The sequence below is a fragment of the Ahaetulla prasina genome, chromosome 18, assembly GCF_028640845.1.
Source record: "Ahaetulla prasina isolate Xishuangbanna chromosome 18, ASM2864084v1, whole genome shotgun sequence".
In the NCBI taxonomy this organism is placed as follows: domain Eukaryota; kingdom Metazoa; phylum Chordata; class Lepidosauria; order Squamata; family Colubridae; genus Ahaetulla; species Ahaetulla prasina.
The window spans coordinates 5,945,908-5,973,595 of NC_080556.1; the positions used below are offsets into that span (position 1 = coordinate 5,945,908).

General features: G+C 47.4%; 2 protein-coding genes across 5 annotated transcripts in view; one reads left to right on the forward strand and one right to left on the reverse strand.

Moving 5' to 3' along the window:
- The window catches only part of NOC2L (NOC2 like nucleolar associated transcriptional repressor), a 67,574-nt gene extending 59,406 nt beyond the window's left edge, over positions 1-8,168 (forward strand). Inside the window, exon 19 of the mRNA XM_058161213.1 lies at positions 4,269-8,168. Coding sequence (XP_058017196.1) covers positions 4,269-4,396 — 128 coding nt within the window. The 3' untranslated portion in view covers positions 4,397-8,168. The remainder of the gene's footprint in view (positions 1-4,268) is intronic.
- A 2,444-nt stretch (positions 8,169-10,612) lies between these two features.
- The window catches only part of SAMD11 (sterile alpha motif domain containing 11), a 113,185-nt gene continuing 96,109 nt past the window's right edge, over positions 10,613-27,688 (reverse strand). For all 4 annotated transcript variants that reach the window (XM_058161293.1, XM_058161291.1, XM_058161292.1 and 1 more), the window contains 3 exons: positions 22,189-22,322; positions 14,341-14,451; positions 10,613-10,994 (listed from right to left, as the gene is read on the reverse strand). In XM_058161293.1, the coding sequence (XP_058017276.1) occupies positions 10,749-10,994; positions 14,341-14,451; positions 22,189-22,322 (491 nt within the window). In that variant the 3' untranslated portion in view covers positions 10,613-10,748. The remainder of the gene's footprint in view (positions 10,995-14,340; positions 14,452-22,188; positions 22,323-27,688) is intronic.

Below are 27,688 nucleotides of genomic sequence, written 5' to 3' on the forward strand. Positions count from 1 at the left end.
CCCGACACTGTCCCATCCTATATATCTCACACTCTGGGTCGCCCCGCCCCGTCCACGCAGCCCGGCTGATTCCCACGCTTCGCCCGCTCTACTCACTGCGTCACCTGCAAGACGTGTGTTTGAAGCCGCGCGCAAACGCGCTCACATTTTCGGTTCTGCACTAGGAGAACCGGTTGTTAACTTACGGCAGGGGTCGGCAACCCGCAGCTCTGGAGCCGAATGTGGCTCTTTCATCCCTCTGCTGCAGCTCCCTGTCGCCGGTCGGCTCCACAATTGATAGGGGTTTCGGTTAGGTAGAGGGAAAAGGGTGTTGCGCTAGGAGCAGATTCTATGGTGGAGGAACCGGACTTCCAGTCGGCTCCAAAATTAAACGGGCCTTCTGGTTAGGGCCTTGTGGCTCTTTCATCCCTCTGCTGCAGCTCCCTGTCGCCAGTCGGCTCCACAATTGATAGGGGTTTCGGTTAGGTAGAGGGAAAAGGGTGTTGCGCTAGGAGCAGATTCTATGGTGGAGGAACCGGACTTCCAGTCGGCTCCAAAATTAAACGGGCCTTCTGGTTAGGGCCTTCGTGGCTCTTTGAAGCCGCAAAGGTTGCCGATCCCTGACTTATACGAAGCCCGTCTCTGGGTCTACTGGCCAACACTCCGCAGGACAATTCAAAACTCTAGTAATCATTTCATTCAGTTACTTTTATTTTTGGTGACCATGTTTTCACAGGAATTATTTTAACTCTTATATTCTGGATTGGCTTTATTTTATTATTATTATTATTTTCGGCCATGGTCTGGTTGAAATTCATGTTAACTTGTGTATCTGTTGAATTGTACTGTGGCGAATTGTGGCCCAGGGGTGGTAGTTTCTCCACATTTCATTTTTAATATTTTTTTTTTGCAAGTAAAGCTGACATTTTGCTCACTACACAAACATCCCTAGATCCTAAATGCCAGGCCTGCCTTGGTAGAAGGAGGAGTAGCAGCTGATATAGATACTCCTCAATGTACACAATTGAGCTCGATCCTTCCATGGCTAAGCAGGGCGGTTATTAAGTGAATTTTGCCCCATTTTACAACCGTTTTTTTTTTTTTTTGGCCACGATTGTTAAGTGAATCGCCGCAGCTGTTCAGCGAATCATGTGGCCGTTAAGCGAACACGGCTCTCCCCCTCCCCCAATTTTGCTTCTCTGAAGCAGACTGTAAAAGTCACAAGCGGTGATCACGTCACACACACACACGCAACCGTCATAAAGTACACGCCAGTTGCCAAGCGTTGTGAATTTTGATCACGTGACCGTGGGAAAGCTCATTAAGTGTGGAAAAAACGGTCATCGGTCGCATTTTCCAGTGCTGTTGTAACTTAGGTCTCTAAGCGAATGGTTATAAGTCAAGGACTATACTTGGGAGGGCAAATCCTCCAGCCCCCCCCCCTCCTCCCCCAACTTGCCTCTGAAGCCCTGTGGGGGGGCGCTCGGAAGAAAATTAGCGGAGGTCTCAAAGCAAGATCAAGGCCGGTGGGAGAGGGGCATCATCGGGGGGGGCGTCTCAAGCGAATACTCCCACCCTCAGCCCCCAAACTCCAAAACAAATCCCCTCCAAATATTCAGGTAACTGAACTGTAGTCCCTTCCTTATTCATTCCAGAAAATTATTTGCGGAATCCCAACGCTTTTTTTAAGAGTTCGGATTTTGCCGTGCCGCGGGAGAGACACCTCCAAAAGCCGACTCCCGTCTCTCCAGCCTCCCTTCGCTTTCCTCCCCTCCGTTTCTCCCTGCTCCCCCAATGCTCTGCAGCTAAAAGAGTCCGGCACGGTGCCCAATTCTCAGTAGCAGATGGCAGAGGCTTGGCATGCCAACCTCGGTGCCAGTGCCCAGAATAGACCGAGGCCAGAGTGGACAACGGCTGGCACCCTTTGGCATCTCCACGTGCCAACTCTCAAAATTTCTTTCTCTTTGGGGCTGCCGATAACGTTGAAAAGCGCCTCACTCGCCGTTTCTCGTTTAGTAGCCCGTTCCCTTTTTTTTCGGGCGGCTGTTCCAGTTTCCGCTTCCCCAGCTTTGTTTGCCAGCTGGCCCAAGCCTTCCCTTCGTCGGCAGCTTTTGGGGAGCAAAATCCTGAGGCCTGGAGGGAAGCGCTCATCCGGTCCCAAACGTCACGGCCAAACCCTCGTTTTGCGCTTAAGCCGTTCCCGAATGTCGCCTTGACATTTCTGAGAAAGGGGGAGAGAAACGTTTCTGCCTGAAATCGGGTCGAAGTAGAGCCAGGTGTGGGTTTTCCCCCCACACACACACACATCCCTCCTCCCCAGGGGCACCAACTGGTGGTCCGCGAGAAAACGTTGGTGGTCCACAGAAAAATTATTTGCATTTTTTTAAATACTGCACTAAATCAGGAGTCCTCAAACTATGGTCCCTGGGACAGATTCGTGCAAAGAACGTTTGTGTTGCTGCAGAGAGTCTCCCCCTTCGGGGTCTTTTTGTGTGGGTCGGAGGGGGGGCAGAAATTTCGATTTGGGGTCTGCTTCAGCCTCCTGGTGTGGGGATTTGGGCAAAGGCTGGAGGGAAGCGCTGCTGGTGGCGAAGAGCCAGAGAGCCTCGTTCCAGTGGGACTGCATCATGGCCTGGAACCGGCTGACCATCTCAGCCCACTGAGCCTCCAGGCGCCGGTCCCTGGCCTTGCACTCCCGCAGGTCTGCTTGGAAAGCCTATGCTCCTAGTCCTCAATGACGTGCTTCTGTTGAGCCTCCTTCTTGGCCAGATCCAATTTGAACTGAGCTCGTTTGCTAACTCTTTCTCATGGTGGCGGCTAAGCTCCAACAACTGCTTCCTGTTGGGGCCCTAAGGAGCCCGTGCGGGCAGGCAAGGAGAAGTGGCTGGAAGGGGAGGGGCGAGTAGAGGCCGGCGAAACACCCCTCGACATGAGTGACATCGAGTTGGCCACGCCCACCTAGCTGGTCATTAGGCAGTGATCCATGGGATTTAAAATTATGAATTTAGTGGTCCCTGAGGTTGGTGACTCCTGTTCTAGACCGTTTGCATCACCCCGCTTCACACTGGATGGAGGAGAATTTATGTTCCTGTCCCATCTCAAAAATTTGATGTAAAGTGATCTCCAGCCCAACCTGTGACATGGATGTGTGCATATGTGTGTTTCATTTTTTTATTCTGGTGCTCATCAGCCATTCCCGAGGCCCTTTGGCTTCTGCCCTGGTCCTTCTCTCACTCTTTCCCCCCCCCAGGGCAGATTGATAAACCCCCATATTTCTAGGTCTCCCCACTTAGATTTCCAGACCAGGGGTCTCCAACCTTGGCAACTTTTAAGACTTGTGGACTTCAACTCCCAGAATTCCTCAGCCAGCAAAGCTGCCGGGCCAATATCTTCAAAACTTGGCAAGGAATCTCGGAGAGTCACAAACCAATTAAGCAAACTAATTGTCTCCTCTTTTATTCCCTGTGGGGAGGGGCCATTCACCGTCCACCTGTGGCTTTACTCCTGAGTCGACCCTTGTTCCTTAGCTGTTCCCTTCTCCCGGCAGCTCTGCGCATGCGGAGAACAGGCTCCAGCTGTTCTTCTGCGTCACTGATGTCCGACTCCGAAGGCAGCTGACAACTGTCAGATGGCCCTGGCCCCCTCTCTGCCTTCGACGCAGAGCCTTCCCCAGACTCCAGGACTGGCCCATGTTCCTCCCCAACCTCCTCACTGTCTTGGGTCTGCCATCAGCTCCGCTGGCGGGCCACAATACAGAGCGGGTCTCCAATAGAAGAATGCAGAGGCAGGCCAAAGGATTTGGAGAGGGTCCCAACCCCAAAAGGACACCCGCCCCTTCCATGTGCTCAAGAATTAATACCGTAGCCCATTTTAAGAGCGTGCTTCTAAATTCACCTCGGTAGACTGAAACATTGGGAAAGGAGCCCAATTCCCCCTTATTTTTAGCATGTGGGTTTTGGAACAGGCTTGAGCCCCCCCCAAACAAAATGAGGGGAGCGGGAATAAATATTTTCTTCTCCTTGATCCTCCCATTTCCATTCGTAACGCCCAGGTATTTTGTTTATTTATCGCTTTGCTTATTATTAAATGTGTACTCTGCCCATCTCGCCATTTCCATCTCGTTCCTCCCCCCCACCCCCTTTCCTGCGGCTCTGCAGATGATCCGTTAATTAGCACCGATGATTAATTAGCACCCAGCTGCCTTTTTGGTGCCCCTCTCCTCTCCCCGTTTTGGTTGGATCGACACACACAGACAGACACCCGTTTTCCTTCCTTCCTTCTTTCTCCAGGAAGCGAGAGGGCCGTGCCCCAACCGAGGAGTCGTCGTCGGAAGCCGCTGTCTCGGGCGGAGGTGCAACAGCTGGCACAAGGAGGAGAGGACGTAGTGGAAGACTTGGATTTTTCCGATGGAGACTGATGGATGGACAGTATTTTTTTGTGGGTGTGTGTGTGTGTGTGTAACTGGACAGCTGTTGCCACTTGTGGAGGGCCGAAGAAATGGATTCCAGCTGGCTCTGAAGCCGTTGGAGGGACATGGCAGGAAATTTTGTCCTCTGGCAGGGGAGCCTAAAAAAACCACGACGGCTGTAAAAAAAACAAAACCTGCCTCTTTAGAATAATGTGGGTTCTTAAAACCATCTCAAAGTAACACCTCCTTTAAATATTATTTCTTTTTTTTAAAAAAGCCCAGCCTCTTCTGAAGAGGAAATCCCACTCACGCCAGCGCTGGAGATAAAGAGATAAAAAGACCAAAGTCCCACCACGTTTTTTTGCGCCTTGGCTCTTTTCCTAATACCAAGTGGACATTATTTTTTTAAAAAAAAAATTTTGGGACCAAAGGCAGCAGGAAGAGTTGGAAATGGGCAGCACAAGGCATGCTTTGAAACCACCCAAATTCCCTTATGATTATTATTATTATTTTTATTTTTCCTGTACGGCAACGTTTGTGTTGGTTCTCGGCTTGTAAAAACAGCCTCTTGTGGATTTCTTTCGGGATCTCGCTGCACTGAAACCGCAGCGGGCAAAACGGCCAGATCCCGATGGGAGAAATGGGCTTTCACTACATTGTGATCTACTCACCCACTGTGCAGTTTCCACCAGGAACTGAGACCTTGACACTTATCACTTAAGGCCACCTGACAGATCAGATCTAGGATAAGGTGTTAGCAAGTCCTTATTGTTGGTCGTGGGTGGATCCCCAATGTAGCCAGGATCTCTGTGTAGTTTGCAAGTTAGCTGAAGTCTTCGGCTTGGCTGAAGAACCATGTTTTGTGGTTTATGGAGATAACGCTTGACGTCCAAGAGCCTTTAAGTTGGGGATCTCCAAACTTGGCCCCTTGAAGAGGGGTGGATTTCAACTCCCGGAATTCCCCAGCCAGCAACTTGCTCATATTTATAGCTCATGCTGGCTGGGGAATTCTGGGAGTTGAAGTCCACCACTCTTCAAGGGGCCAGGTTTGGACACCCCTGCCTGAAGTGGTCAATTCGGGTTGCCATAAATTTGAAAAGATGGTGGTTCTAGCTGTAAGCTGTGGATGATAGGGTCAAGGAATCATGGCTGTTGTTAGCCTTTATCTTTTGTAAAGACCAGAAGTGTTATCTGGTAGGGTTCTGTAGACCAAGTTCAGAGTTGAGATGTCAGTAGAACGTGCATCAGGGTTTCTCAGCCTTAAACAACTTGGAAGCAGGGGGTTGGACTAGAAGACCTCTAAGGTCCCTTCCAACTCTTGCTATTCTAAAGATCTGTGGACTTCAAATCCTAGAATTCCCCAGCCAGTTGGTTTGGGAAATTCAGGGTGTTGAAATCTACACATAAAGGTGAGAAACCCTGATCTAAGAGAGTTGTGTATATACCCACCCCTGGTATATGTCTGGATTTGAACTCTGCTTTCAGAAAGCCAGTTGGCTTTTAGAAGGGTGGACTTCGACTCTACGAATTCTGGGAAATTTGAGTCCTCCAGAACGGAAGGTGCAACTCAACTCCCAGAATTCTGCAGCAGGATGTAAGAATTTTGGGAGCTGTAGTCCACCAGGGTGGGGTTTCAGCTCCCAGAATTCTTAGCAGTGGTGGCTGGAGAATCTTAAGGTGTCCCCATCCCCAGATGGCTGCAATTCAATTTCCAGCTTTCTCCATCGTATGGCTTGGAGAATTCCGGAAACTGAGCTCCACGCGTTCTCTTGATGGTAGGCCCCAATTCTTCTGAATTCTGTGCTCAAAATTCTGGGAAGTCCCATGCCCTCCAACTGGTGGGCCTCCAACTCTTAATTCTGTTAGGAATTCTGAGGCTTGGGAGTCCAATCCAGGCGACGGATCCATGTCCCGTAGATGGTGGGTCTCCCAGATTCTTCTGACTTCTACGTTCAGAAGAGGGTCTTCACAGAGGGTACAATCCTATCTCAATAGGATACCCTATAGCAGGGGTCTCCAACCTTGGTAACTTTTAAGACTTGTGGACTTCAGCTCTCAGAATTCCTGCGAGTTGGAAATCCGCAAGTCTTAAAAGTTGCCAAGGTTGGAGACCCCTACCCTATAGCAACGGTAGTCTTGAAAAGCCTAGAAGTTGAGGTCCTCTCCTGACACACACACACCCAGCACCAGATTGGCCGCCATTCAATCTTTGGTGTTGTCCAGCACACAGACTGGAGAATCCTGGGAATTGAAGTTCACCAAACATGGGAGATGGAACTCCCACATCTTCAAGGTAGGTTTGATTGTTAAACACATCATTCTGCTAAAAATTGAAGCCCATTAGACGGAGCATTCTGCACCTGAATGGGAAGAACTTCAATTCTCAGGGCTCGGCAACGGGGGTGTAGAATTATGGGAATCAAAGTTAACCCCCCAATCCAAGTCAACGAATGCAACCCAGACGTCTTCCGCTTATTTCTGTATTCTGGGAACTTAAAATCCAACAGGGTTGTTCGATTGAACTTTAAGTCCCCAGACGTTTAGCAATGTAGCCGGAGAATTTCTGGGAAACAAAGTCCAAACATTTGGGGGTCTTTTTGTGTATTCTGGGGGTGTGTGTTCCTCCCAAATCTTTCTGTACATTAGAAACTGTGGCTGAGGTCCATGCAACTCGGATGCACAGAATTTGGGTTCCTTTGGGCTCCCCAGAATTCAGACTGATAGGCTACAGCAGGAGGTCTGCAAACTTGGCTCTTTTAAGACTTGTGGGCTTCCAACTCCCAGAGTTAAAAGAAAAAAAGCCAGTTTCCGGACTCCTGGCCTACAGAATTCTGGCAATTGTTAAGTTCTTTAGCCACTTCCCCTCCAGTGGATGCTCCTCAACCCTGAAACCTTCCCTAGTATTACTCTGCAGTGCCTTGGCAAACTTAAGATGGGTGGACTTTAGCTCTAGTAAGAAGTCTACACAACTTAAAACTTGTCAAAGTTTTATTACGTAGGGTCTCGGTTCATTGGGTGTCCTGCATGGTCCCTCCCCAAATCATCTCAGCACCTAGGCAGGTGAGTCAGAAGATCCATACGTGTCTCCGGGTAAGTGCAGTTCCTCCCCTTGTTTTAAGTAGGTTTGCAGGACATATTCAAAAGTAAGGGGCCTCTTTTTCCAAACCTCCTTATTAACATATATTATTCTAAATTATTAATTTCGAATAATATATGTTCCTGCAAGCCTACTTATAGCGAGGGGCGCACAGAGAAATCCATCTGCACAGTGGGTGACCCCCAGAAATATGGGGGGGGTTAAGAAAGGCCAGGAGCTAACCATGGCACCAAGGGAGGCTGGCAGGAAGATCTGGGGCATCCAAGCCCCCCCAGGGGCAGCCTTAGGCATCCCAGATCCTCTTGCCAGCTTGTCTTGTACCATGGTTGGAGCTGAGGGTTGGTGGGGATTGGGGGAGGCTGGGAGATGGGGGTGCAGGAGTGCTGGGCAGCTGCCTTGGCTCCTGGGGTGGCATTTTGGCTACTCCAAGGTCATTGGCAAGCTGTTCTCCACGGCCCCCTTGCACATCCATCTCCCATAGTCCTCCCTCAGTCCCCATCAATGCCTCCTGGCTTAATAAGGGGCCTGTGTGTGGGGGGGTCCTGGGAGGAGGGGGTGTAAAGATATCCCCCTCCTCTTCCTAGGACCGCCCTCCCCTGGGCCCCCTCTTAAGCCAGGACTGGAGTCAAGGGTAGTAGGGGTGGGAAGCAGAGTGGGGTGTACTAAATTTTTTTTGTGCTGTAATAAAAGATTCTGTCTTCTACTCTCTCGTTTGTGGTTTTTTCGCCATCCTGAGTGTTTTTTTTTTTTGCCGCCCCCCCCCCCCCAATCTGTGGCCTCAGGGAGGAATAGACCCTGGATGCCCCCCCCCCTTTCCCAGGTCTACTGGGCTGGGATGTTCCACCCCTCCCATCTTCCCAATGCTTTCCTCTTCTCTCCCCCCACCCCAAAAATCAGGACTGCTGGAGGAGGTGGGAAAGGACACCACTGGAAGGATGTTAGAGGCAGGCTGGGGGAGGGGGGCTCCTTGCCCAACACCCCCCCCACTTCTTCTCTTCCCCGCTAACCCCGGTGCCATGCTGGCAAGGACCCTGTGGGTGGCAAAGACTCAGCATGGCATCGGGGAGCCTGGAAGGGAAAAGGAACCCCCCCCCACCCGCCCAGCCAGCTTCTAACAAATCTTCCTCTTCCCACCTTGACTTAGCCCCCAGCAGCCCTCCTGGGGCAGAGGGGAGGAGGAAGAGAATTGCCCTGGGAAGATGGCAGGGGCCATCCCAGACCTAGCAGACCTGGGAAAGGGGGAGGGGGGGGAACCCAGGGCCTGCCCCTCCCTGCCTTGAGGCCAAAGATGGGGGGGGGAGCCAGGAGGGAAATTCAGGCGCTGGGAAGATGGGGGCTGCAGGCAACCCAGCTGCTGGGAGAGGGGGGCTCTTGCCAGCCCACTCTGGCTCTCTTAAGGCCTGCCTGCCCCCCCCCATCTTTCCAGTACCCTCCACACACCAACTTACCTGTCCTTATCCTCGTTGCCATCCGGTAAGATTCCCACAACTGGGAATTTCATATTTACCCCTTTGGTCTAAGCTGGCTCATTTAGGCCAGGATTTATCATCTCATAAGCTACCCATCGCTCCCAATATTTTAAAAGTATCCCAGCCCCCCAGGAATGTTAAATTCCGAAGGATGCACCCCGACACTGTACCTCTTTTATAAACTGAGTGAACTCTCGTTTTTTTTTATTGTTATTTCAACTGCTTTGCTGGAAAAAAAAGCCTTAAAAGTGATGGATAACTTTGAACAAGCAGCTAAGGTACCGGACTGAATTATCTCGGGTGAAGTTTGGTTGCTGTCGAAAATGCACCCGGGGAGAGAAGGGGGGGAAAAAAACAGACCCAGGGGTCTTCTTGAAAGTTTGGCCCCTGCGTTCTTTCCCCTCCCCCACCCCAAATTGGACACACACACACACACTGGTTGAAAGCTGGCAAGGGCTCCGTGTGGCTGCCCGACGCCTGGGGTGTGGATACCAGGGGAAATGTGCAATTCCGTATCCTCACCCAGGTTGCCCTGCCTTAAAAATAAAAAAACCACTGCATTCTTTGGGCACAAAAGCCTAATTAAAATGGAGCACACCTCTGTATTGTATGCACACACAGAGAAGGGAATATTTATAGCTCAGGATTGAATGGTGGGGGGAGGGTCTTTGGTGTTCTCCAAACCTGGTTTTCTTTCCGACGTTTCGTCACCCAGCTAGGTAACATCATCAGTGCACACCGATCCATCACACCCTTACTGCATTGATGACGTTACCTAGTTGGGTCATGAGACGTCTGCAAGAAAACGAAGCTCAGAGAGCACCAAGGACCCCTCATACACACACACACACACACACACACGAAGAGAAACTTCCAGAAGGGGAGCAATGGGTTCCCCCCCAGCACAATATTCTTCCCGTCTCCTTCCCAACAATTCCCAGGAAGGTAACCCACTGCCGATGGGCTTAAGCAGCAAGAGCAATAGCACTTAAAGACTTATACGCCGCTTCACAGTGCTTTTACCGCCCGCTCGAAGCGGTTTACAGAGTCGGCAGGGCATGGCCCTCAACACACAATCCGGGTCCTCATTTTACCGACCTCGGAAAAGATGGGGGGAGGAGTCAGAGTCAAAAAACCAAAATGCCCAGAAAGGCAGCCGGGATGGAAACTTAAAGTGAGCGAGCAAACCAACCGACTTGATGCACATCAAAGATAAGACGCAGAAAAAGCCCCCCCCCCCCAAAAAAAAAGAAAAAGGAAGAAGACGACAGCCCGCGCAGGAGTTGGCTGTGCCGTACCATCCAAATCAAAAAGATAGAAGAGAAATACGGGAGTGGAGCTTGAACAACTGGATCAACTTTGTCTGTCTTTGGTATTAATTCAAAAGCTGCTTAGCGATGCATAGACCTCCCCCCCACCCCCACCCCGTAAAAAGGAAGGCTGTACCGGTTCCAGCCAGGGGTGTGTTTCTCCCCCCTCCCCACCCTCTGCAAAAAAAAAAAAAAGGAAGTGGGGAGAGGGCTTTTCCTTGCCCCTCTTGGACCCCCCCCCCCACTTCCATGGCCGGTTTGCAGAGCCGAATGGTGCTTCCTTCTCCAAGTGTGTCTTCCTTCCAACGTGTCTTTGGAGCACTTCCCCCACCCCTCCCTAATCCACCCCCCCTCCATTCCGCCGAGTGTTTATTTCCTCCCCCCCCCCAATTTGAATATTTTAGCAGATTTCCACGCGGCCTCTTGGGGGGGGAGTGGGAAACTTCCTTCTTCAGTGGGATGTCCAACGGCGGAAAATCCAGAGGTTAGGAAGGGAGTTTGGGGGCGTCGGCCAGAGCCGCCAAGAGAGAGGTCCCGTTTTCCTGCTTGGGGGAGACCCGGCTGGGGAGAAGCGTCCCTCCGTACGGGGACGAGGCCACGCTGCCGGTGGAAGGTGGGCGAAGCTCGGCGGGAGGAAGGTTGCAATCGGCGGGTCGCAGGCCGGGCGGCTGCAGCGGGAAAGCCACCGGGAAGCTGGCCATATACAACACCCGGCCAACTCTCTTGGCTACCTGGAGAAAAAGCAGCGAGGAAAAACAAATGAAGCACCTGGGAGGATTCGGGCAGGACCAATAGAGCTTGGGGGGGGGGATTTGGGAAACCCGACACCCAAACCGAGCTAAGGGTGCAAACGTTTCCAAAATAAATTCTGAAATTTCAACCATCGTCTTACACCTTTCTTCCAGGGCACAGAGAAATAGCAGTTCTGGCGCAAAGAAGGATCCTGCATAGTATTCACTACAGCCTTTATCCTGCTTGGGCGGGGGTGGGTGGGTAGGGGTGGCGGGTTGGACTAGATGACCTCCAAGGTCCCTTCCAACTCTGTTAATCTAATCTAATCTTACAGAGGTCCTCTGCAGGATGCGAAGCTTGATGGAAAGAAGAGTGAGGAGCAAAAAGGTGGAGGCAACGTTTTAAGGGGAATCAACCGCCAAGCGAAAAAAACAAGAGGAGATATCGACAGGACGTCGATAGAGCTGAAGAAGCTGCTTGGGTGGGAAGGGAAACATCTTCAAAGGAAAACCCAGAAAGTCCAGTGGCCTCTGGGGGGGGGGGGAAACTTTTGTGGTATCGATAGAATTTTTGTAGCTCAGGGCTGAGCTGTGAGGTTTCTTGGCGCTCTCTGAGCTTGGTGGTTTTCTTGTAGATGTTTCATGACCCGACTAGGTAACATCATCAGGGGACTGGAGGCTAAAACACACGAAGAACGGTTGCAGGAACTGGGCATGTCTCCTCTGATGAAAAGGAGGACTAGGGGAGACCTGATAGCAGTCTTCCAATATCTCAGGGGCTGCCCCAAAGAAGAGGGAGTCCAGCTATTCTTTACCTTTAAATCTGGGGTTGTCAAATTCAAGGCCCGGGGGGGGGGGGGCTCGGCCCTCCTGAATGCCATTTTCACTGGCAGAGGGTTGCAGGAGGCTGTCGCAGCCGGAAACGGAGCTCGGGAGCCCAGTTTTCTCTGGCAGATCGCTCGGGCCATCACAGGCACCCCCCAACACAAGGGACGTCGAGCTGGCCACGCCCATCCTGGCCTTATCCACCCTTTCCCCCCACCCCCCAGGTCAAACACAACCCTGATGCGGTCCTCAACAAAATCGAGTTTGCTACCCCTGCTCTAAATGATTGCAAACCAGTTACGGAGCTATAAACATCCTTTACCAATGCGGACTTCCCTTCCTCTCCGCCATCCCCCGCCCTATAAATTTGTTTTATTATGTTAAAACGATCAGGGCATCTTTATTACTTCTCCCCCCCCAAAAAAAAAAAGCTTCGGGCTCTTTACGAGGGAGCTAATAAATAGGTTCTTTGGGCAACCGTTCCCTACGGAACAATTGTGCCGGAAATAACACCACCGGTTCACAGAAAAGAGGAAAACTTGGGACCCAGTGTGATCCTGCAGAGATCTACAGGATTCATACTTATGACGGTTTGCAGTGTCCCGTGAGGTCCCGTGAGCCCCTTTTGGTGACCTTCTGACAAGCCAAATCAATGGGGAAGCTGGATTCACTTAACAACCGCGTTGCTGATTTTAACGACTGCCTTTGATTCGCTTCACAGCCGTGCTATAAAATGGGGCAAAACTCACTTAGTAAATGCTTCCCTTAACGACAGAAATGTTGGGCTCAATTGTGGTCGTACGTCGACGACAACCTGTATTTTACCTGTATTTATGTTTTTTTCCCAAAGGCCATCACTCTGCTAAACAAATAATTCCCTCAACACTGTCAAACTATTTACTGAATCTGCACTACTATTAATCTTCTCAGCGTTTTCATCACCAATCTCTTTCCACTTATGACTGTAACTTTTTGTTTCTAACATTAAGAGTTAAATTGCAACCTATGACCATCATTTGTGTTGTAAATGTTGTACCTTTGATGTATTTTTTTTTCTTTTTCTTTTATGTACACCGAGAGCGTATGCACCAAAGGCAAATTCCTTGTGTGTCCAATCACACTTGGCCAATAAAATTCTATTGTATTCTATTCTATATCATAAGAGAAACTGGAATCCATACCTAGCCTTCCATCAAGCTACATTTCGGCTTTCAGGGAATTCGTTAAGAGTGTCATTGAAAAATGTTAATTTCTCCCATTTTTACCAGACCAGCTAAAAACTTGGAAGCCAGATTTCCCAGGCTTAAGGCTCTTGCAAAGTTTGCAAACTCAGAGACGAGATTCTGTCGCGAACTGGGTTGCTGCCCAGGGTTTTAAACGGCATTTTAAACTGGGCCCTGTTCTAATTTGTTTTGTTTTTTTTTTGTTTTTTTTTTAATGAAGTCCTTGGCTGCTTCCTGATTTTGCATTCTGTTGGGATTTTATGCGAGATCACTTAAGTTTTATTAGACACCGCCAGAAAGCTTTGGCTATGGGAGGCAGCTTAAAAATAAAAGAATTAAAAACAAAAGGATATTAAAACTACAAGGATAAATATAAACAGTCAAGAAAAAAAAAAAACCTCGCTAACCTTACTAGCTGCCTTGGCTTGAGATATCGTGCCAACTCAACCGCTGTGGTTTATGAACCGTGGTTTACGGCTCAGCACATGGATAGCAAACCAGCGTTTTTCAACCTTGGCAAAAAATTGTGCGCCAAGGTTGAAGAACGTGAGAGTGATTTAAAGCCCAAACGTACATCTAAACCTATTGTGTTTGCACCCCCCGAGCTGGGCCCCCTGCCAGAAAGTGACTCGGAAAGTGAGGGGGAAGGGCCATCAGGACTTAACTCAGGAGCACCGGCTTCCCTGGCTCAGGTCCAGGAGCCAGAGGCAGGCCAGGTGGAGGAGATAACGAGGCCTCTGTCCCCTGACTCTTCCCCCCCAGGCCACGCCTCCAGACCCAGCTGATGGCAATCAGGCCTGGCTGGACCCTAGGTTTCGTAGGCAGGAGAGGCGGGAACAACAGAAGCAGGGGTGGGGCAGGCCTAGGAAGTGCTGAGTCATGGAGTCACACCCCACGGGATATAAAAGCAGCAAGGGCTGCTATGCCTCTTCGTAGCCGGCAAATCAACTGCTTGACTAGAGCTGAAGTAATGTTTGTTGACTCATCAGCATCAAGGGAGATAACAGAGACACTTGGCAGACGCTCGCTAGTTTGCTGCCAGAGCTGATAGTGCCGGCTAATTAAGTCATCACTCAGACTGAGGCGAGGGGGACAGGACAAAACCTTTGCATTTTGAAGAGATCCTCCCCAAAAGAATCGCAGCTGATAAACCCGGGTTTGCAGATAAACCAGCAACCATGGTTTGCCTCTTCCCAAACAGAAACAATTAGCCAATGTATGTACGTAGTATGAGAGTTTGGACGGGTTTTTTTTTTCCCATAGGCTCCCGCTTAATTTTGTTTTGAACGACTTCTCACCTGTGATCTTATTTTCAACGCAGGGCCGAGTTTTAAACCCATGTGGTTGAGTAAATGCTCTTCCGTCAAGAGTGGTAGCGTCTCGCCATCGATGGCTTGTTCCCGGAAGACCTGTCGAGAAACAAGACGGGGTTGCAATTTTGCTAGAAATGGACAAACGCCATTTTTCCCCCCTCCCAAACACGGCATTGTTCTAATCTATACACTCCAAGGGAGTTGCAATGGTGAGATGGAATTGCATATAAATCAAGTGTTAAATCACTTAAAGATGGATGGACTTCAACTCCCAGAATTCCCCAGCCAGCATGCTTTGGGTGGACTCCAACTCCCAGAATTCCACAGCCAGCAGAAATTAAGATGGATGGACTTCAACTCCCAGAATTCCCCAGCCAGCAGGCATTAAGATGGATAGACTACAACTCCCAGAATTCCCCAGCCAACAGGCTTTAAGATGGATGGACTCCAACTCCCAGAATTCCCCAGCCAGCAGGAATTAAGATGGATGGACTTCAACTCCCAGAATTCCCCAGCCAGTAGGCTTTAAGATAGATGGACTTCAACTCCCAGCATTCTCCACCCAGCATGCTGACGGGGGAATTCTGGGAGTTGAAGTCCACATATCTTAAATCGGCTAAGGTCGGGAAACCTTCCTTTACAGGTATCTGTGATTTTTTTAAACGCCACGCCATTAAATACTATTTATACATATAACTAGCATATTTTTATTTATTTATTTATTTATTATTTATTTATTTATTTAATTAAACTTTTATACCGCCCTTCTCCCGAAGGACTCAGGGCGGTGTACAGCCTGCATTAAAACAATTTATATACAAACTAAAATAACAATTAAAAACCTTATTCCATAAAGGCCGAAATTAAAACCGTCCAAATTGACCATATAAAATACCCAATAAAATACAATTAAAATTTAAAATTTAAGAATTTAAAAATTTAGCAATTAAAAATCAGGCCAGTCCCGCTTGAATGAATAAATAAGTTTTCAGTTCCCGGCGAAAGGTCCGAAGGTCAGGTAATTGGCGTAAACTGGGGGGAAGTTCGTTCCAGAAAGTATTTTTGGTTCTATTGCCTAATCTTCTAATCAATCCACTTTAACATATTTAAAAGCTGTTGTTTTTTAAAACCGTGAGTGCTTCAGGTGGAAGAAAAAATAATTCCAAGACGGATCTTTTCTCCGTTCAACAACTTTCTCCCTGCTTTATAACTTTCCAAGGCTGTAATAATAATAATAATAATAATAATAATAATAATAATAATAATAATAATAATAATAATAATAATAATATCAGAGTTGGAAGGGACCTTGGAGGTCTTCTAGTCCAACCCCCTGCCTAGGCAGGAAACCCTACACCACTTCAGACAAATGGCTATCCAATATCTTCTTAAAAATTTCCAGTGTTGGAGCATTCACAACTTCTGCAGGCAAGTTGTTCCACTGATTGATTGTTCTAACTGTCAGGAAATTTCTCCTTAGTTCTAGGTTGCTTCTCTCCTTGATTAGTTTCCACCCATTGCTTCCTGTTTAGAGCAGGGGTCTTGAACCTTGGCGATTTTAAGACTTGTGGACTTCAACTCCCAGAATTCCTCAGCCAGCTTTGCTCTGGGAATTGAAGTCCACAAGTCTTAAAGTTGCCAAGGTTTGAGACCCCTGGTTTAGAGTGAAATTGGATCTTCCTGGTGCACTTTTGGGGGACTTAGTCTTTTCTCATACACCCACAGAGGATGGGGGGGGGAGAGCGAGTCAGCTGTCTTGAATGCAGAAACTCTTCCCTCTCCCCAAACCGCCTCTCTTCTTCCCAGCGCAACCCCCCCCCACCGCAATTTTATCTTGCATTTCACCAGCCAACGAGGAGGGGTCAGACCTCCCCAGCAGCTGCGGTTTTCCGGGTGCTGAGACATTAAAAGCAGACATTTCTCCCGGTTCGGATTTCCCACGTGGGGCGGAGGGATTTCCTTGCACCATTTAAAAATATAAAACCTGATAAGAAAATGCAAAGCTTGATGGGGGGGTGGGTGTTATATATATATATATATATAAAGACTTAAATCCTTTTTAACTCTCTCTGCAACGTGCCCGCATCGGCGGCGCTAAACCTTCCTGCAGATGCACCCAGGTTTGATGGATGTTTGGGGGCAGGGGTGAAATGATCCTGGTTCGGACCGGATCACCCGATCCAGTAGCGATGGCAGCAACTGGTTCGGAGAATCGGTAGCAAAAATCCCTGCCCCCCTCCCATGCCCAGCTGAGCCGTGCGAACATCAGAGGTTGTTTTGTTTTGTTTTAACTTTTAAAAGCATTTTTTCTTCGGCCGAAAAAATGCTTTTAAAAGTTAAAAAAAAGCCTCTGATGATTGCGCGGCTCAGCTGGGATTGTCAGAGGCTTTTAAAAGCATTTTTTCTACAACCTCTTCGGCCGACAGTTGGTTTTAATGGACAGAAGTGAAGGGTTGAAGAAGTCACCAGTTGCCTTGGTTCGCATCCCTGGCTTTACAAACCACGATTGCTGGCTTCCTGCCTGGCACCAAGCCAAAAGCAAGGCCCAAGATGTCTCACCGCCCTGCATGAATCCAGCTCTTCTGATATTTACATAGGTAGCTGCGGGTTGGACTAGAAGACCTCCAAGGTCCCTTCCAACTCTGTTATTCTTAACACTTTAGGAAAACAGAAAAAAGCGGGCAATAAAACTGCTGGTAGATTATTGAATTCCCATCTTAGCTGGGGAGCCATTTTACAAAAAAAAAAGAAAAAAAAGAAAAGAAAAGAAAAGAAAAAGGAAGAGAAATAAATAACGTATTTTGGGGGGTATAAGGTATACTTTCCCTTCCCCCTAAAAGTGGGTGAAAATTTCGGTGCATCTTATTAGACTGAATATTAGCCTGTCTTTGACCTCCCAAACCCTTCGCGCATCACGTTTTTGCCCTCCCCGGCCCCCAGAAGCACTCTGCAGGCCAAAAAACAGGCCCATTTTTGGCAAAAACAGGACGTGCAGAGCACTGCAGAGTCCTTCTGGGGGCCGGGGAGGGCAAAAACGCGACGCGCCGAGGCCAAAAACTATATATTTTTTCCTTGCTTTCCTCTTGCAAATCTAGGTGCGTCTTATAGTCCGAAAAATACGGTATGTCTTCTGCTCCTTGGCCTTATGCCCCTCCCTTCATAGCTCCAGATGTTTCCAGACTCAGTTCCCCTCCACAGCTGGAGTTCTCCAAAGGGCATTTATAAGCCAGAATGTGCTAACTCGGAAGCCAAGTTTAACAAGCCCTTTATGATCCAGCTGGCAGCCTCCCTTTTCCCACCCACTCACCCCGGGGAGTGATGGATGGGTTTTGGTGGCCGTTCCCGTCCCTCCCCTGTCTGCTCCGTCTCTGCAGGGGGGGGGGGTTGGACTTTCATCAGCGCTGCTTTCCTGCAATTATCAGGCAAGCTAAGCCAACGTGGGGTCGATCCTCACTCCCTCCGCGTCTGGAAATATTATTTTTCCATATTATTTTTTTAAAAAAATAATTTCTGCCAAGCTCTAGAACCAAATCAGGAAACTCCATTTGGCTTAAAAGCCTATAGATCAGTGACGGCTAACCTTTTGGTCGTTGCAACCGATGACCATCATTTGTGTTGTAAATGTTGTACCTTTGATGAAGGTATTTTTTTTTCTTTTTCTTTTATGTACACTGAGAGCGTATGCACCAAGACAAATTCCTTGTGTGTCCAATCACACTTGGCCAATAAAAAATTCTATTCTATTCTATTCTATTCTATTCTATTCTATTCTATTCTATTCTATTCTATTCTTATTTGTAGCCTATGACTATCATTAAGTGTTGTACCTTATGATTCTTGATGAACGTATCTTTTCTTCTATGTACACTGAGAGCTTATGCACCAAGACAAATTCCTTGTGTGTCCAATCACACTTGGCCAATAAAAAATTCTATTCTATTCTATTCTATTCTATTCTATTCTATTCTTATTTGTAGCCTATGACTATCATTAAGTGTTGTACCTTATGATTCTTGATGAAGGTATCTTTTCTTCTATGTACACTGAGAGCTTATGCACCAAGACAAATTCCTTGTGTGTCCAATCACACTTGGCCAATAAAAAAATTCTATTCTATTCTATTTCTATTCTATTGTGTGCCCCATTTTGAGCCTAGCAGCCTCCTGGGACCAAAAACAGGCCATGTAGGGGATGCACGCCCACCCTCCGTGCTCCCCCTGCATGCGCGCATGACGCCCCCCCATCTCTTGCATGCGCGCGCATCTCCCCATGCGCCCCACACATGCGTGGTAGAGAGCTGAAAATCAGCTGGCTGGCAGGAGGGCACGCACGTATGTGCGGTGGAGCGTGCCCGCAGAGAGGCTCTGCGTGCGAGCTGTGGCACGCATGCTATAGGTTCACCATCATGGCTATGGACGAATGGTTTTAGGGTAGGTGGCTTCAGGGTAAAACTCCTCCCCCCCCCCCCCGCCGGCCTTTTAAATTTATTTTAATTTTTTTTTTTTAATCTATGTCTCTTTTCTTGTGGCTGCAGTTTTTCATCTTTTCTTGTTGACTCTGTAAACCGCTTAGAGAAGGCTGTAAAACACCGGTGACGTGGTATATAAATCTAAGTGCTATTGCTGTCTTAAGTGTCTTAGATGAAGTGGGCAGGGTATAATTTGGATAAATAAAAAAGATGGTCAAGGGAGTGTCTTTTTAAGGGAGTAACCAAGTTTCTAGTCCCTGTGATTAAAAATTGGATAAATAAAATACAATGCTCAAGAGAGTGTCTTTTTAAGGGAGTAACCAAGTTTCTAGCCCCTGTGATTAAAAATTGGATAAATAAAATGCTCAGGAAAATGTCTTTTTAAGGGAGTAACCAAGTTTCTAGCCCCTGTGATTAAAAATTGGATAAATAAAATACAATGCTCAAGAGAGTGTCTTTTTAAGGGAGTAACCAAGTTTCTAGCCCCTGTGATTAAAAATTGGATAAATAAAATACAATGCTCAAGAGAGTGTCTTTTTAAGGGAGTAACCAAGTTTCTAGCCCCTGTGATTAAAAAATGGATAAATAAAACAAGAGATTCAAGAGAGTGTCTTTTTAAGGGAGTAATGAAGTTTCTAGCCCCTGTGATTTAAAAGTGAGTGCAACGCCCGACAAAACCTCAGAAGCTTTGGATTCACCTGTCTGAAATGACACAGGGACTCCTGCTTGAGCAGGGGGTCGGACTAGAAGACCTCCAAGGTCCCCCCCAGCTCTGTTGTTCTGATTGATTGATTGGTTGATTGACTGGTGCTCCAGGAGACATTCTGGATCCCAGCAAAAGGCTTAAGAGTGCAATTCACACAGCTAATGATAACGACTAGTATGGCAAGGATCTGGTGGCCATCCAGAAACAGCTCAACGTGTGTCAAGAAACCCAGATTCCTACCATAAAACTTACTAAGCAATTCTCTCTAGACCTTGACTTACAACCATTCGTTCAGTGACCAAAACTACAACGGCACTGGAAAAAAGTGACTTACGACCGTTTTTCACACTTATGACCCCTGCAGCACCCCCGCGGTCACGGGATCAAAACTCAGGTGCTTGGCAACTGGCTCGTATTTACAACGGTTGCCGTCTTCCAGGGTCATGTCATCTCCTATTACGACCTTCTGACAAGCAAAAGTCAATGGGGGAGCCGGATTCGCTCAACAACCGTATTACTGACTTAACAATGGCAGTGATTCACTTAACAACAAAAGTCATAAACTGGAACAAAAAATCACTTAACTCTCTCCCTTAGCAACGGAAATCTGGGGTTCAATTGTGGTCAGAAGTCGAGGACTACCTGTATGGATTAAATAGAGACCCCGGTATGTACAAGGCTTGGATTCGAAAAACAGGCTAAACACGCGGCCATAAACAAACAAGACTTCGGGAGTTTTGACTCCTGAAACTGACCCTCTGTTGTACGTTGTATACATGCAAGAAGGAGTTGAGTGTGTTGCCCATTCTGCAATATTAGAATAGAATAGAATAGAATAGAATTTTATTGGCCAAGTGTGATTGGACACACAAGGAATTTGTCTTGGTGCATATGCTCTCAGTGTACATAAAAGAAAAGATACCTTCATCAAGGTACAACATTTACAACACAATTGATGGTCAATATATCAATATAAATCATAAGGATTGCCAGCAACAAGTTATAGTCATACAGTCATAAGTGGAAAGAGATTGGTGATGGGAACTATGAGAAGATTAATAGTAGTGCAGATTCAGTAAATAGTCTGACAGTGTTGAGGGAATTATTTGTTTAGCAGAGTGATGGCCTTCGGGGAAAAAACTGTTCTTGTGTCTAGTTGTTCTGGTGTGCAGTGCTCTATAGCGTCGTTTTGAGGGTAGGAGTTGAAACAGTTTATGTCCAGGATGCGAGGGATCTGCAAATATTTTCACGGCCCTCTTCTTGATTCGTGCAGTATACAGGTCCTCAATGGAAGGCAGGTTGGTAGCCATTATTTTTTCTGCAGTTCTAATTATCCTCTGAAGTCTGTGTTTTTCTTGTTGGGTTGCAGAACCGAACCAGACAGTTATAGAGGTGCAAATGACAGACTCAATAATTCCTCTGTAGAATTAGGGAACCCCTAATGGCAACATAGGACTGTATTCAGCACAACCAGAGAGGCAGATCATAAAACTTAACAACTTGGCAAGAAAGATCATTGACGGAGGCAAGGCTGACTTAACAACTGTCTCGCTTAGCAATGGAAATTTGGGGGTTCGATTTCGGTCGTACGTCGAGGACAACCTGTATGGACAGCCTGTATGTACAAGGCCTGGACTTGGAATAACAGGCTAAACATGCAGCCATTAAAATAAACAACTTGGGGAGTTTTGACTCCTGAAATGGGCCCTCTGTTGCACATGGTATACACGCAAGAGGGAGTGTTGCGTTGAGTGTGCTGCTCTTTCTGCAATAAACCCGGTGGCAACATACCTGACTGTATTCAGCACAAACAGAAAGGGCAGCTGTTGTGGTCCGCCAGCTGCCTGCGGAACTGGCAACGGAGTCGGAGAGCGATGAGGCTGAGGTGAGGCCAGGGGCCATTGGGGAGTGAGGTGCGGACTCCAGAGCCTCCAGAGACTGATAGTAGTGAGGCAGAGGAACAGGAGGAGCCTGTTCCTAATGCACGCGTGAGAAGAGCTGCCAGAAGGAAAGAGCAGCTCAAGCAGAGAGGACAACTCTGGAGTAAGGCCAAGAGATGATTGGCCTCTCCCATAAGGCTTAAAACAGACCAGCAACAGAATTTGGGCTTTGCCGGAAAACAATGTTGGTAGTTTCATCTTCTGCTTTGTCTACGTCTTGCATTTATTTTTGTGACTTCTGAACGTTTGCCAAGAAAGGCCTTTGGCAGTTTGCCTAATTGGACCAAGGTTGGCGATAGAACGGAGAAATTGGTGTTGGGAGGAATTTGTTTTGAGTTGAGCGACCGCTGGGAATGAAGTCATTCTCAGCTGTTCGAATAAAGTTTGTTTACAGCAGCTCACAAAACGTAACAACTTGGCGAGGAAGGTCGCAAACTGAGACAACACTCACTTAACTGCCTCGCTTAGCAATGGAAATTTGGGGTTCGCTTGTGGTTGTAAGTCGAGGACTACCGTACCTGTATGGATCAAATGGAGACCCCTGTACGTACAAGGCTTGGACAGGCTAAACATGCAGCCGTAAACGAACAAAACTCCCGGCAGTTTTGACTCCTGAAACGGGCCCTCTGTTGCACGTGGTATATATACGTGCAAGGGGGAATGTTGTGTGACGTGTGTCGCCGTTTCTGCACTACTAGGGAACCCCGGTGGCAACGTACCTGACTGTACTCAGCACAACCGGAGAGGCAGCTCACAAAACTGCAGACATCATCCACGGTCCATTTGCTGACGTCTTGCAACGCGGCGGTGGCTGGGCTCTCTTCCCCATCCAAAAAGAGACCTCCCATTGTGCCTGGAAGGAGCAAAAAAAAAAAAGGGGGGAGGGGGGTTTGCAGAGATGGGAAAAGAGGGGGTGAGCGAAGGCGAGAAGGAAACGAGGGAACATAAATCACGAAAGCTTTCCCCTGCCTCCCGTCCCCCCCCTCCCTGCCCCAGCGGACAGCCCGCTCACCATTCCTGCATTTCCCTCCAGCCACTTGCATCCATCTTTAATGAACTGTCAATTAAAATACCAGGCAGGGTCAATTTAGAGGCGAGCTCCTCCAGGGGGGTTTCCTAGCCTGGGGGTGGGGGGCTGGGGGAAGGCAGGAGGAAAACCTTCGAGCAAGGGGGGATGGCGGTCAAAGGCACTAATGAATTCAGCATGTTCCAGGGCTTTTCAGGCGGAAGGAGGGGGAAAGATCCGAGGACGAATCCCACCACGGCCGTAAGAAATAGCAGAAAGGTCCCCCCTCCCATTAGCGAGGGGCGAAGGAGGGGTGGGGAGGCTGTGCCGAGAGCGAGGCAGCCCTGCAGGAAAAAATTATGGGGTAGATGAGCAAGGCCTGTTGCATTAACAGAGGGATACAATCAAGATCAAGGGAGGTACTAACTAATACCATTTTATAAGGCCACACTTGGAATACGGCGTCCAGTTTTGGTCAACACAATAAAGAAAAGATGTCGAGACTTTAGAAAGAGTGCAGAGAAGAGCAACAAAGATGATTAGGGGACTGGAGGATAAAACATATGAGGAATTGTTGCAGGAACCGGGCCTGGCTAGTCTAGTGAAGAGAAGGACCAGGGGAGACAGGATAGCAGGCTTCCGATATTTGAGGGGCTGCCCCAAAGAGGAGAGGGTCAAAGCTATTTTCCAAAGCACCTGAAGGCCAGATAAGGAATAATGGATGGAAACTGATCAAGGAGAGATTCAACCTGGAAATAAGGAGAAATTTCATGACAGCGAGAACAATCAACCCATGGAACAGAAGTTGCCTTTGGAAGTTGTGGGAGCTTCATCACTGGCGGCTTTCGAGAACAGACGGAGTTTGGGGGATGGAGGGACCCCAAAGTAGCATCTGAAGTGAGGCTGAGTCGCTGATCCAGGCGGCATGATAGTTCAGGAGAACACCAAGCGACTATCCAGGCATAGGAGAGACTCACGTCTACATGACCTTTTAGGGTCCTTACCAAGCCTCCAGACCAGGGGTGCTATTCAGCAGGTTCTGGAGAACCGGTAGTGGAAATTTTGAGTAGTTCAGAGAACTGGCACATACCACCGGTGGCTCCAGAGTGGTTGGGAATGGGGATTTTGCAATATCCTTCCACCTGGAGTGGGGAGGGAATGGAGATTTTGCAGGATCCTTCCCCTGGAGTGGAGAGGGAATGGGGATTTTGCAGTGTCCTTCCGCCTGGAGTGAGGAGGGAATGGAGATTTGGCAGTATCCTTCCCCTGGAGTGGGGATGGGAATGGGGATTTTGCAATATCCTTCTGCCTGGAGTGGGGAGGGAATGGAGATTTTGCAGTATCCTTCCCCTGGAGTGGGGAGGGAATGGAGATTTTGCAGTATCCTTCCACCTGGAGTGGGGAGGGAATGGGGATTTTGCAGGATCCTTCCCCTGGAGTGGAGAGGGAATGGGGATTTTGCAGTATCCTTCTCCTGGAGTGGGGAGGGAATGGAGACTTTGCAGTATCCTTCCACCTGGAGTGAGGAGGGAATGGAGATTTTGCAGTATCCTTCCCCTGGAGTGAGGAGGGAATGGAGATTTTGCAGTATCCTTCCCCTGGAGTGAGGAGGGAATGGAGATTTTGCAGTATCCTTTCCCTGGAGTGAGGAGGGAATGGAGATTTTGCAGTATTCTTCCCCTGGAGTGAGGAGGGAATGGAGATTTTGCAGTATCCTTCCACCTGGAGTGAGGAGGGAATGGAGACTTTGCAGTATCCTTCCCCTGGAGTGGGGAGGGAATGGAGATTTTGCAGTATCCTTCCCCTGCCATACCCACCAAGCCACGTGCACAGAACCTGTAGTAAAAAAAAACTTGAATTCCACCCCTGCTCCAGATGAGCGGCCCCTGAGCATCCTTGAGGGGAGGGGGGGGTTTAGGGCGTTGTCGTTTGTCCACAGTTGAGACGGAAATTCCAAACCGAAGACAGCAACAAAATTGTGTCCAGAGCTAAATTCTCTCCAATTTACCATGGAGAAGAAGTTTTATTCAATTTTTTTAAAAAAATTAAAAACCCGCAGACCCTTCCAAACGCTTAAAATAATAATAATAATAATAATAATAATAATAATAATAATAATAATAATAATGATGATGATGATGATGATGATGATGATGATGATGATGATAATAATACCAAGTATTTTTCCACCTAGTCGCCTCTGCCAACATATTTTCCCACACCCCATCCCACACCTCTTCTGCTGGAATAAAAACTTTCCGGAACGCACAAGCGGTTTTATTGGCAGTTTCCGGCTGGAGATGGGAGAAAAGTGAACATGTGTGTGTGTGTGTGTATGTGTGTGTGCTTGTGTGTGTGTGACATTTGCCAAAGGAGGCAGCAGTAGCCAAATAAATTCTGACGACAAACAAGAATGGACATGGCCCCCCCGACAAAGAGAAAAACGGACTTGCCTGCCAAAGAAATACCGTGTTTCTCCCAAAATAAGACTGGGTCTTACATTAATTTGTGCTCCAAAAGACGCATTAAGGGCTTATTTTCTGCTTAGGTCTTATTTTGGAAGGGAAACATGGTACTAAATGCACCCATCTGGCTGACCATCTTAACTGGGGCTTATTTTGGGAGTAAGGCTTATATTACAAGCATCCTGAAAAATCATGCTAGGGCTTATTTTCTGGTTAGGGCTTATTTTGGGGGAAACAGGATAGTGGGGGGTGGGAGGTATTTTTAATGGGCCCTCCTTCCTCTCATCCCTTATTCCCCATCTTCTCTTTTCTCTAACCTGGGGAGGCTTCTTACTGTTCAGACACCTTCCCAGGATGTCTACACCTGTAAAAACTCCACATATAAGCCATTTTCGGAGCTCCTCCATCCAAGAATAAGCCATGAACCAACAAATTCCTTAAACTTATTCCTTAAATGGCCAGGCAAACCAAGGTTAAATGGTGACTGTCAGGAAGATAACCTGGATGGAAAAAGATAGGCCTGTCACCTGAGGGGGCTGAAACATTTTTTTTTAAGTCCTGCAAAACCAACATTTGGAAGGAGCTGAAAAATGAGTTCGGAAGTGGATTGAATAGAATAGAATAGAATAGAATAGAATAGAATAGAGTAGGGTAGGGTAGGGTAGGGTAGGGTAGAGTAGAAGAGAAGAGAAGAGAAGAGAAAATAGAATAGAATAGAATAGAGTAGAATAGAATAGAATAGAATAGAATAGAATAGAATAGAATAGAATAGAATAGAATAGAATAGAATAGAATAGAATAGAATAGAATAGAATAGAATAGAACAGGCAGGGTAGGGTAGGGTAGGGTAGAGTAGAAGAGAAGAGAAAATAGAATAGAATAGAATAGATTAGAATAGAGTAGAATAGAATAGAATAGAATAGAATAGAATAGAATAGAATAGAGTAGAATAGAATAGAATAGAATAGAACAGGCAGGGTAGGGTAGGGTAGGGTAGAGTAGAAGAGAATAGAGAATAGAATAGAAAAGAATAGAAATAGAAATAGAATAGCATAGCATAGCATAGAGAATAGCATAGAAATAGTAATAGAATAGAATACAGTAGAATAGAATAGAATAGAATAGAATAGAATAGAATAGAATAGAATAGAATAGAATAGAATAGAATAGAATAGAATAGAACAGGTAGGGTAGGGTAGGGTAGAATAGAATAGAACAGAACAGAACAGAACAGAACAGAACAGAACAGAACAGAACAGAACAGAACAGAACAGAACAGAATAGAACAGAACAGGGTAGGGTAGGGTAGGATAGGGTAGAAGAGAATAGAGAATAGACTAGAATAGACTAGAATAGAGTAGGGTAGGGTAGAAGAGAATAGGGGAGGGGAGGGGAGGGTAGAGTAGAAGAGAATACAGAACAGAACAGAATAGAATAGAAAATAGAAGAGAGAATAGAAGAGAGAATAGAATACAATTAGAAATAGAAATAGAAATAGAAATAGAGTAGAGTAGAGTAGAGTAGAGTAGAGTAGAGTAGAGTAGAGTAGAGTAGAGTAGAGTAGAGTAGAGTAGAGTAGAGTAGAGTAGAGTAGAGTAGAGTAGAATAGAATAGAATGTTGTTGGAAGGGATCTTGGAGGTCTTCTAGTCCAACCCCCTGCTTAGGCAGGAAACCCTACACCACTTCAGACAAACTAATCTCTTCTTAAAAGCTTCCAATGTCGGAGCATTCACAACTTCTGCAGACAAGTTGTTCCACTGATTTATTGTTCAATTCACTGGCTAGGGGAGAGATTTAGGGTTCCCCCCCCCCAAACCTCTGATTTAAGATTGGAATGAAAAACCATTCAGAAACTCCAGGAGGAGGGGGAGGGGAAAAACAACACACCCCGCCCCGTTTTGCTGCCAAGAAAACTTGCACGGATGTATCTAGGAAGTTATCGGAAATTAACCAGAATTCTCTTTTTTTTTAGACAAAGCAAAAATATAAGCGGGGTTGACTACGAGAGATATTTTCCCAACTTAACTTCTTGGCCTGGGCCAACTCCAGGGGAACAATATTTTAATGAGTTGCCCAGGTGGGGGAAACTTCAAAATAGGGTGTGTGTGTGTGTGTGTGTTGTGTGTGTGTAGACGGAGAGAATAAATCTCTGGAAAAGATTCACAAATTATTTGGGACAGAGTTTCAGGGTTTACCCCACGATTTCTCCATCCCCCATCTCAGTTAAAAACGCGTTCTGCCAACGAAAGAAGAAATTTAAAAAGTGCATTTTAACTCTTGGATGTGTCGCTAAGGCAAACTGGTCAGTGGAGAACTCTTGTTGCAGGAAATCCGACCTCGGATATTAGACCCAGAAGGATTTTTTTTTTTGCAAAACAAGCTCTCTTTTTTGGGGGGAATAAGTAGAGATTTCAAGCGGTGCCTTTGGTCAGAGAGCCTTTGTCTCTCTTTTTAAAAAAAAAATAAAAAAATATGGATTTGTATACCTTCTTAAACCCAAGGGACTCTGGGCAGGGGTGGGATTGAAAAATTTGAGTAACCGGTTCCCTGCCCGGTTGCTGGGTGGGCGTGGCCATGGGGGCGTGGCCTAGTCTGTTTCCTGCACCATGGCTGGCTTTCCTCGAGCCTCCGGGAGGGAGAAAACAGCCTCCCCTGGGCTCCGGAGGCCGGAAACGGGCCTGTTTCCGGACTTCCGGTAGGCCTGCTTTTCGCCCTCCTAGAGCCTCCGCGCGGGCCCTGCACTTACC